Below are 11326 nucleotides of genomic sequence, written 5' to 3'. Positions count from 1 at the left end.
CCCAACTACTCATATCTAACAATTATAAGTACGAGTTCAATGTTACTTGAAGATTTATAATTACTTATAATAGTCCGATCTTTCCTAATTTCTATTCTACTATGTAGTTAGCTCATGTTTGTAATTTCTTACAATCGCACACGATTAGATTGAATTACATCTTTGGCCTTACTCCCTTCTTTCAACCCTAGTTCACACGTCAACCACCACCACCCCAACACCTACCTTCATCATTGAAAGTTGACCACCCCACCACCTAGGCAACCACTGCATGTTAATAATTATTCCATCCGGTTTAAATACTTGCTCCACTTTTCATTTACGATTGTTTTTAAATACTTGCTCCATTTCCTTATTTGGAAAGCTTTTACAATATTTAATTAATTTCTCTTACCTAGTGGACCCAATATACATTCTCTCTCCTCCAATTCTCTCCACTACTTTTGCTTTCTACGGAGTACAATTTTTCATTCTTCCACCAACCCTACTACTTCGATATTTTATTACTTTCTCCGATTTCGCCTAAAACTCCGCGCATGGAGAAATGGAGCAAGTATTTAAAAACGGAGGGAGTAAATTACAAAATTTAACCTTCAATATTACAATCAAACAAATTTCAATTTTTTCAATATGCAATAACCGATTTTAAATACTAAGTAATGATATAATAATGGTTTTAACATGAAAAAAATGGATTTCATAAATACAAATTATGTTTACTCCAATACCATATGAAATTTACAAGAATCCCATCTATCGATTTTAACGAGGAGATCATGATAAAACTAATCATGAATGGAAGAGTATTTGTTTGGTAAATAAGTTTTGCCATGAGATAAGTGTAACCCCTGACCGAGTAAATCAAGTAATCCCGACAACTCGAGTAACCCCTAACCGAGTAACGAGTAACTTCGACCACACGGTGTCACCAACCACACAGAAAAATCCCTGTAATAATAATCAGTGTGAGCTCTAACATAAATTAATACAAAGTAAAGAAAATCTTATCCAAAAAAGTAACAAAATTTTATGTGCTTCCATGCTAGAAGTGACTCAAGTGAAGACGAATAAGATAAACTAACGTGCATGGATAGAAGTCATAGAACTTATAAGCTTTCATTCGAATGTAATTGCCACATTAATAGTGTTCAAATTACAGTAGGATATTGATTTATCCAAAAGATTGATTTAAACATGGTTGATATTGATTGATTGAATAATGGATGATGCATCAAACTAAGAAGTGATCAAGTGATTGCATAATTTAGAAGGCCTTTTTCAACGAGTTTGGTTCCTTCTATAAAGTACATTAAAAATTTTAGGTCTTGATGAATTTTATTGAGGGGCATTATCATATCATATCATATTTGAAACTGAAAGGTCTTAACCAAACAATTTCTTTTGTCCTTAAGAGCCCTAGTGGCCCTAAAATTGGACCACTATTAGCACATTTGGGCTACTTTTGAGCTAACATCAGTTTCCTTAAAATAGTCTAATCTATTCAAGTTGTGGCCCTCTTTCTATGTAATTTTCCCTTTCAGCCCGATGCCGACGTTAAGTTATAACTTATAAGTATAACTAATTAGACATGTCAAACATGTTGATTGATTTCTATTCTTAAAAAAAAAAAAAAATCTGGTTGATAAATTTTGATTCGAATAAATTTTGGGGCAATTAGCCTTGGTAAAATGTTGGGAATATTTCGAGTTTTATTTGAAGAATGAGTGTTTCAAAATCTAAACTATTCAAATCGAGGTTAATCTAACTTGTTGATGCTAGGGGTTTTTACGTGCGCGATTTTGTTAGTGTTGGATGTTGTGTAACTAATATCCTATGCGAAACAGTAAATGTGTTGGATGCTGTATAACTTTACAATATTTGAAACTTTAGTAGAGTTAATTTAGATTTAGTGAGGAAGCAACAAAAAAAATTGAGCTCTAGAAATACAAATATTTGATATATTTAAATTACTTATTAAGACAAAACTAAACAAAACTTCACACAAAAATGGAGAGAGTAAGAGATAATCAAAGTAGCTATAATTTGAATACAATTGAAATGAAGTAATGAACACAACTTTTTATTCAAGAATGATTAGTCAATTTTCCCTAAATTGAGGTTACAAATTTTTTTTTTTTCCCTACTACATTAAAATAGTACTTCAAACTATTTGAACACAACTTTTAATTTGAACACTATTCATGGGCTAGTTGGTTTTTTTATTTTTATTTTTTATTTTATTTTGGCTATTTTGACTTTTACCACTAACAAAAAACGCAAAATTGTTTTATACCACCAAACTTTTAAAAGTTTTATTTTACCACCAACTAAAAATCAAAAAATTGTTTTTCGCCACCAGCCGTCAAAGGAACCGCTAAATTTAACGATTTTTTAAAATTATTTGATATTCATGTCAAAATCATGTTCTTTAAAGGTTTCAGGGGTCAGTTTGGTCCTTTGGTTTCGATTTGAGGTCAGAATTGACTAAAAATTATCGAAAATGTCTCTTTTATGTGGTCACGCAAACCAAGGTACTTTTAGTAGGCAAAATAAGGTAATTACGATAATTTTTAGTCAATTCTAACCTCAAATCGAATCCGTAGGGCCAAATTGACCCCAAAAACATAAAGGAACATGTTGTTGTTATGAAAATCAAATAATTATTTTAATTTCGTTAGATTTAATGGGTATTTTGACAATAGGTGGTGAAAAACAATTTTTAAATTTTTAGTTGGTGGTAAAACAATACTTTTAAAAGTTTGGTGTTAAAAAACAATTTCGAGTTTTTTCTTGATGGTAAAAGTAAAAAAAAAAAAAAACCCTATCTTTTATTTTGTTCATTTTGCCCGATAAGGTAGTGACAAATGGACCCTTTAGTTGAAAATAAAACAGGCCGGAATAGAGAAGGGTGGTGATTCCTACTGATTTTGGGATTTGCAGGTGGGTTTTTTTTTTTTTTTTTTTTTTTTTTTAAAAAAAAATTTAAATTTTTTTTTAAATTCGTAAAAATGGGTGGTTTTTTTTTCAGAAAGTGGTGTATTTAGGAGTGGTTTTTTTTAAAAAAATAGTTTCTAAAAATAATGTCAAATAGAACAATATGAAAAATCAAATATGTATAAAACATTTAAGTATATTATGATAAGTGAGCACATGTTAAATAGAAATTTTTAAATGTGGCTTGCCACACCATGTAGACGGGGTTTCTCGAGTTACTCGGCCAGGGGTTACTCAAGTCACTCGGTCAGGGGTTGAGGGGTTCGGTCAGTGGTTACTCGGTCAGTGTTGGGGTTACTTGAGTTACTTGGTCAAGGGTTTACTTGAGGGGTTCGGTCAGGGTTAACTTGAGGGGTTCGGTTAAGGGTTTTTCGGTCAGGGGCTACATGGGGGGTTCGTTTAGGGGTTACTCAATCACGGGTTACTTGTGGGGTTACTCGGTCAAGGGTTACTTGTGGGATTACTAGGGTTACTTTGGGGATTACTCGAGTTACTTTGGGGTTATTCGGTCAAGGGTTACCCTGACAACTTGAGTAACCTTGACCGAATAACTAGAATAACCCCGCCATACGGTGTGGCCAACCACCCAGAAAAATCCCTCATGTTAAATTAAAAAATTTATATATATATTTTGGCAGCTTCATTCGCTGCCAAATTTAAAGACATACCTTATATATAAAAAAAAAAAATAGAGTCAATAGGGTAATGGTGAACCGAGAAGGGACATTACAAAATTCATTAGTCTATTTTTAATTAATTATGGAAAAATTCTCATTATATTTGTTAATATATGTAGTATAATTGTTATAGAAAAAGAATCACTAATGCCTTGTTGTATGCCCATGGCCTCATAGACACACATTAGACATTTCCTATGTTACGTATAACGTAACTTTCTTTCTAGTAGTTTAAGTGATGAATAATACGTGTAATTACATCATCTTTTTAGGTCACTACTTATAAATTTCAAGTTCGTTTGCCAACTTAGCTTCAATTGATTCGATTTGTATGTTGTATTTCTCTACTAGTATGTGTCCATTGATATTTCTTCTCAAAAGTATTTTCTTTACATTTCTATGCATCGCGTCACGATAATTTCATGTTGTAATGGACAATCTTTGAGTATAAGAAAATTAGATTACTGATTATTTGTATAATAATTGCCCTATTAAGAACTTCACCTACCTAACATTTGACCATCTTTTAATTCTTAACAAACTTTGCTTTGAATTATACAATCACATGCAAATTTGACTCTCTTTCTATAATTCCTAATTTTTTTCACCTATTATTTATTTATTTATTTATTTATTTATATTTATAAATTTATATTTTCTTGAGCGGATCACCCTGAGATTGACTAAACCATTATAGCTTTGAAAGTGCTAGGGACACAATCACACAACTCTAATTATGATCTAAATTAAATTTGATGATCATCATTAATCAATAGTGAGTTTAAAAGCTACATAATACACATTTTCTTAATATTTCTTTAACTTAAGTGCTTTAATATGGGACCATCTAATTCCAATAATTACTTTTGTCTTTCTTTTGGCCGAAATGCTATAGTTTGGATATGAATGAAGTAGTATTTGTCATAATCTCAAAGATAACTCACAACAATCTTGTTGCCACTACCACAATCGTAGTGTAATAAAGTTATGATTTATATCTCAAAAGAAAAAAAAAAAATTATGGTTTATGTTTCCCACAAAAAGGGCAAGGTTTAATATACTGAACTTTTAATGATGAAGTAGATTTATATACTACCTCTGTTTTTTTTAGTTGACACGTTTTAACTTAGCACTATTCATCCACCTCCCTTTGACCGTATTGTGTTCTCTATACATAATGAAAAATAAAGTCATGTGGGATCTCGTTACATTTGTCACGTTATATACTTTCAAAGTATCAACTTTTCATAATTTTTGCTTATCGATAATTAAACATATTAATGATTGAATAAGTGCATTCGCAAACGTGACTAAAGAAACGTTTCACCTATTATTATTATTATTATTGTTGTTGTTGTTGTTGTTGTTTTTTTTTTTTTAATCCTCTTATTGGTATAAACTAGTGCTTTTTTTTTTGGGTACTCAACTTAGGGCCTGTTCACATTTAATTTCAGTTCAGTTCAGTTCAGTTCCAATCAGTTCAGTTCAGTTCAGCTCTTAATTTCCCTCTCTCATAAAATATTCATTTCATCTTAGTTCAGTTCAGTTCCAATCAGTTCAGTTCCAATCAGTTCAGTTCAGTTCAGTTCAGTTCAGTAAATGTGAACAGACCCTTAGTAACAATTCACTTTTTCATTGGTACAAAAATCTAAACTTTGTATCGATCATCATTAAAATTCTCTCTATATAACCTACTAGTATTAACAATGCACTAAAAAATATCAATATGAGTAACTTGTAGTGTTTAAAGTGAACACAACCCATTATTATTGATGGAGACTTCGGATCTGTTTTCTTCAGCTTAATTTTACTTTAATTCAGTTTAATTCAGTTCCTAATTTCCTTCTCTCATAAACAGTTTAGTTTAGTTCAGTTCAATAAATTAATCCGTGGTTTATACACACGGGTGTACAGTGTTCATTGTACACCCGGATTAATAAAAAAAAAGGCGGAAAGAACATCCCGTGTTTCTTAAAGAACATACATGTATTTGACAAAGAACATGTTTGTATTTGACAAAAGCATGCATTACCAAAGAACATTAAGATATAATAAAAAGAACGAGATAAAAACTTAATAAATTTTTTTGAAAAATTACACATTATTAACGGAAAAAATTTAGAAGTGATAAAAAATCGAGTAGGGCCGGGCCATATCATAATTTCTCGTGCCCAAGCCCGTAGAAAAGTAGCGGGTTTTCGGGCTTTTTTCAAGCCCTATTTCGGGCCGGATCGGGTCGGGATGCAAGTCATGCCAATGTTGATCGCCTCTTAAAAAATCCTTACCAAATATATCATTTCCCCAAAAATTAGTTTTCTATCTCTCCAAAAAAAAAAAATTCAACTTTCGATAATAATTTACACTCTAATATTTTTTCAATTAAATTTTTTTTAAGATTTCAATATCAAATTTCAAAATAACATAGGTTAAAAGAACATAATTTATATTGTAAAGTACATATAAAAAATACCTAAATAACACACTAATCAAACTCAAAGAACATATGATAACAAAAGTAATTTAAATATGAAATATGATAATAAAAATAGAATTTGGGCGTCACTACGATCTTAAAGAACATACACGCCAAATTCAAAGAACATACTTTGTATTATTAAACCCAAAAAAACATATATGTTTATCAACATATGTTAAATAACATAAGTTATAATATAAAGAACATATTATTTTAGCTAATGAACACACTGATCACACTCAAAGAACATATTAAAGGTATGTTCTTTGTCAAACATAAGTATGTTCTTTATCAAACACTATATGTTCTTTCCGCCTTTTTTTATTTACCCGGGTGTACCATGAGCATGGTGCACCCTGGTGTATTATCTAATTTTCACAGTAAATCAGAATAGGCTTTTTTTCCAAGAAACATTCTATAGAAAGAATTATTATTAAATTAACTGAAACCAAGGGCTTGTTTGGCATTGTTTTTTGTTTTCAGTTTTAGTTTTTTTGAAAATAAAAAACCAAAAACAGAAAACAAGAAAAAGGTGTTTCCACATTTCTGTTGTCAGTTTTCAAAATTATCATGATTTTAATAAGTTTGACTAATTTTTGATTTATTATATGACATTATCATATAATTTTAAAATGCAAAAAATAAAAAAACTGAAAACCACAACAATGCCAAACGAACTCTTAAATATTGGATTAATAAAATCAGAGAACTCAAATTTAACAATAGTTTGATGACAAAGGGATAAGAGAAGCTCATTTTTCTATATGATGGCCGGCTTGCCGTGCTAAGCCAAGCGTAGCATCAGCTTAAGTCTGCTTTAAAAATTCTTGTTTTACTTTATCTCTTTCAAAATGCAAACTCTTCACACACACACACACACACACATATATATATATATATATATATATATATATATATATATATATATATATATATATATATATATATATATATATATATATATATATATATATATATATATATATAATTAATTAATTAATTAATTTCAAAATTTCAAACCAATTATTAAACTTAGGGCCTGTTCTCATTGACTGAACTCAGCTGAACTGAACTGAACTGAATTCAGCTGAAATGAATATTTTATAAGAGAAGAAAATTAGGAGCTGAACTGAATTGAACTGAAATGAACTGAATTGAGCTAAACTGAACTGAAGTGAACTAAAGTGAATTGAATTTCAACGTAAGAGAACAGACCCTTAGTCTAATGTATGATGAGGATATAACTCTTTTGATTAAGGCAATGTTTATTGATTAACGATTGATAAGTGAATTAATTGGTCCTTAATCAAAAGTCAAAAACTTGTATGATCCTCCGAATTGATTCAATTCATTCTAAGTTCTCTCAAAACATTACTTGTATATTCCAAACACAAGAGTTATAGACTTCTAGTAATCATGTGGTAAGCTCCAATTTATTATTCTTTGTTATTTTTTTTTTTTTGGTTTTTTTAATTATTATTATAATTAACTACAAGTGAATTGAAACGACGTGAGATTATTTGTTAAAATAAAATGGCCATTTAAATATGTTAGATATGAATTTGATTGATTCCTTAGAGGGAGAATTCTGCTTTTGTAATCATGGACATACTTTCAATGGAATAAATCCATTTCCATCACCGTAAAAAAGTAAAAAAAAAAAAAGAGAAAAGAAAAAGATTGAATTTTTTTTTTATCATAGATTTTTATGGTCTATGGACATACTTTCAATGCAGTTATTCCATTTGTATAAATGTATATGATGCTAATAAGCATCCAAGTAATAACTAACTTGTGTAGTTGTGGTACTTAGAATTATTGATAAGTATAAAATATATTCTTGAGCTTCAATCATCAATATGAGTTTTTAGTTAAAATGATCCTTCAACATGATATTAGAGCCAACATGACACAAATGTTACAACCTCACAGATTCAAATCTCATCCACGCCCACTTTCATAGCTTAAATTTTTGGTTGAGATGATCCTTTAACAATTATATATTTATATACAGTACAAATTTTAGCACCAGTACGAAAAATATTAGGTGTTTGGAAGGCTCCTAATGTTTTTTTTTCTACCATTTACTATTTGTGGTCCAAATGAAAAGATCTATCTTATTATACAGAACTTGTTAGACTTGTTTTTTTTTTGTGTTTTTTTTAAATAAACTATGACGATTTATATCAATTGTAAAAAATGTATATCAAATCCGTCAAAAAAAAAAAATGTTTATTGAAGACCATGAAAAATAAAAACAAATGGGCTTAAATATATGGAGGTTGTATATTTTTATGTCTTTTTATGTTGCAAAAAAATGGAGCTAGTCTTGCCTTTTACCATAACTGTTCCAAGTTTTGATCTCTTAAATATATGGAGTATAAAATAAGGTAAAGTTATTTCAAAAGATTTCAATGATCATTGGTATGTGACACAACTTTATCTTTTGATAATTTGACAAATATTCTTAAAAGTGGAGAATATTTTTGCATCAATTAATGTTACAAGTCATCATCCATGGTCTTATTCATCTTTAAAATTGTAGACCCAAATAAGACAATAAAATTATAATAAGTATCAAAGGAGCTGGACAAATAATAACAGCCAATCCAATCTTTTGCTTCCCCCAACTACTTTACAATACAAACCTAAGGTTCATACTCAACATTCATATAACCGATTACTGAGAGCCGTAGACCTTCCGATTCTTAGATAAGGTGTTCAATCCTTATATGTAACAATAATGTCAACAATAATTCTTCCCATCATTACAATTTTATCGAATTCGCGTAACTCTAAAAGAAAAAAGGTGAGAATTGTAAGCATATGACCATTTTACAAATTCACAACACATAAATAAGATTAGTTACCTCGAATCACATATAGACATATAGTTGATTGATATGAATTATTACAAAATTAATAGTTAATTCGTGTGATGAAAAAGAAATATAGTCAACCTTTTAACACAATGACAATTATGTATGATTTAGACATCCAAGTTTATCTGTTTATTTTTATTACTCATATATCATGTATTCCGTGTACAAAATATATTTTGAAAAAAAAGCTTGAATAAATAATTATAATCCATATTCAAAAAATTATCCTACACTTTGTTATGATAGTAAGGGACTACTTTTTCATTGGAATGACAGTCATGTATGATTTGGACAACCAAGTTTATTTTTATTACTCGTATATTATATATTCGTATAAAAAATCTATTTTGAAAAAAAATTGAATAAATAATTATAGTCCATATTTAAAAAATTATCCTATTCTTTGTTATTGATAGTAAGGGACTACTTTTTCATTGGAAAACTTCAAACCTGAAAAGGAATGAATCTCAAAAAGAAATCAAATTATAAATTATAATACTTAAGATTATCATTTCCAATTTGTAATTAGTAGTTTTTAATCGCAAAAGTTCTTGATCACTTCCGTCGACAGTGCCGATGACGGCCAATTTAGGACCCCACTTTAGGATGACATCAACCCATATGGGTCCCTTGGCAAAGGCTATATGCCTATATTTCAGGCACCTTCTTTGGTGCTTAATTGACCAACACATGATTACTAAATTATTAGTTTAGCAATTAGCATACCACATTATTGTTACATAATAAAATATAAAATGTACGGAGTAAATAAATAAAACCGTTACGCTCTCTGTCTCTAGTTGTTCTTCATATATTGAAACGTTTAAAATAAGTCAAAGTAGGAAGAGCTAATACAGATATAGAGAGTAATTAATAAAAAACCGAGCCTACCTAAATCTAAGTTGATATAAAAAATTGCCGTCCAATGTAGGAAAGTTGTAGGTATATATACCCATAACTTGAGTTAGTTGGGTGAGATAGTCATAGACTCATAGAAGTAGTACAACAACAAAGATATAGCTTAATAAGCTAAGCTAAGCAAAGTAGTGTAAGTTGAAGCTTTCCTTGTTTAATTAATGGTGGTGGGAACCCCCTTAAGATAAAGACTTGTCCTTATTTTCACTTCTCTTCTCTTCCCCTTATATTCAATCTCATCTTTAAACATCCATTTTTTCTTTCTTCTAAGAGAAAAAAAGTGAGAAAAATGGGGAATTGCCAAGCAGTTGATGCAGCAGCATTGGTGATACAACACCCAAGTGGTAAAGTTGAGAGGATGTATTGGCCTATTACTGCTAATGAAGTGATGAAGCTGAACCCTGGTCACTATGTATCTCTCATCATCCCTCTCCCTCTTTCTGACGACGAAGCCGGAGCTTCAGATAAGAAGAAATCAGTCCGGTACACCCGGGTTAAGCTGCTCCGACCTACGGATACTCTTGTCCTAGGCCGAGCTTATCGCCTCGTTACTTCACAAGGTTGGTACCATATTGATCATCTAAGTATCTTAATAATTATATTCCTTGATCAGGAGAGAATATAGAAAACTTTCTTTTGTTTGGTCTTGATGTCAAAAAGTAACTAACTAACCTTTGTTGTTTGATGGTGACAGAGGTTAAGAAGGTTCTTATGGCGAAAAAAATGGCTAAGGCAAAGGTGAATGAAAAGGGGTCAGGCAGTGACAAGCTACAAACAAGTGAGGGAAAAGATAGAGAAGAAAAAAGAAATGAATCAGATAAAAATGATCAGGTAAAACAGAGGAATAAAATCTGAATATTTGATACTTTTGAGTTTAAAGTTTTACTTTTTCATCCATATAATTTGGTCAATTGTTGAAGAAACTAATGGGGATTGATTTTCATGAAAACAGGGATCAGACCATGACAGACAGAAATTAGCATCAAGATCGATGAACTCGAGATCGAAAACATGGAGGCCTTCTTTACAGAGCATATCTGAGGCTACAAGCTAATATCCAAAAGACTGAATGAAGATCATCAATATGGAACTAACAAGCTAAAGGAGAGATTTGTAAAAGTGAAGGAAATAATGGGCTAAAGGAGAAGGATAAAGGGGGGTCAAACCTCATTTCAAGTCCAGTTTTGATGCATCTTAAATGCCAATTCCTGTGTATAGATAGACAAATGAAACTATAAATCTGGAAAAAGAAGGGTGCAAATAAGGGCTTGACTGTTTGTAAATCTGGAAAAACTGTGCTATTGTAAGCTCGTATGAAATTTATTATTTCCTTCTCAGAAATGACATGAATTTTGCCATGTTGTTCAAAGGATCAATCTACA

The 11326-nt window shown here is 30.4% G+C and overlaps 1 protein-coding gene across 1 annotated transcript; it reads left to right on the top strand.

Annotated features, from left to right (window-relative positions):
* The first annotated feature begins 10010 nt into the window (after positions 1 to 10010).
* Positions 10011 to 11302, top strand: LOC145601898 (uncharacterized). The gene is made up of 3 exons (XM_081657982.1): positions 10011 to 10504; positions 10639 to 10775; positions 10897 to 11302. Exons 1-3 carry the CDS (start codon positions 10234 to 10236, stop codon positions 10996 to 10998), a joined length of 510 nt encoding a protein of 169 aa, XP_081514108.1. The 5' UTR covers positions 10011 to 10233; the 3' UTR covers positions 10999 to 11302.
* The last annotated feature ends 24 nt before the right edge of the window (positions 11303 to 11326 follow it).

This window comes from Chenopodium album, chromosome 21 (assembly GCF_948465745.1).
Source record: "Chenopodium album chromosome 21, dcCheAlbu1.1, whole genome shotgun sequence".
Taxonomy (NCBI): Eukaryota; Viridiplantae; Streptophyta; class Magnoliopsida; order Caryophyllales; family Amaranthaceae; genus Chenopodium; species Chenopodium album.
The sequence above is the reverse complement of the archived record's forward strand: the minus strand, read 5'-3'. Positions and strand labels throughout refer to the sequence as shown.

Excerpts from the sequence above, each read along its gene's own strand:
- LOC145601898 (XM_081657982.1), top strand. The coding sequence starts at position 10,234 with ATGGGGAATTGCCAAGCAGTTGATGCAGCAGCATTGGTGATACAACAC. Across the intron at positions 10,505-10,638 it reads TCGCCTCGTTACTTCACAAG|AGGTTAAGAAGGTTCTTATG; the intron begins GTTGGTACCATA and ends TGATGGTGACAG. Across the intron at positions 10,776-10,896 it reads AATCAGATAAAAATGATCAG|GGATCAGACCATGACAGACA; the intron begins GTAAAACAGAGG and ends TCATGAAAACAG.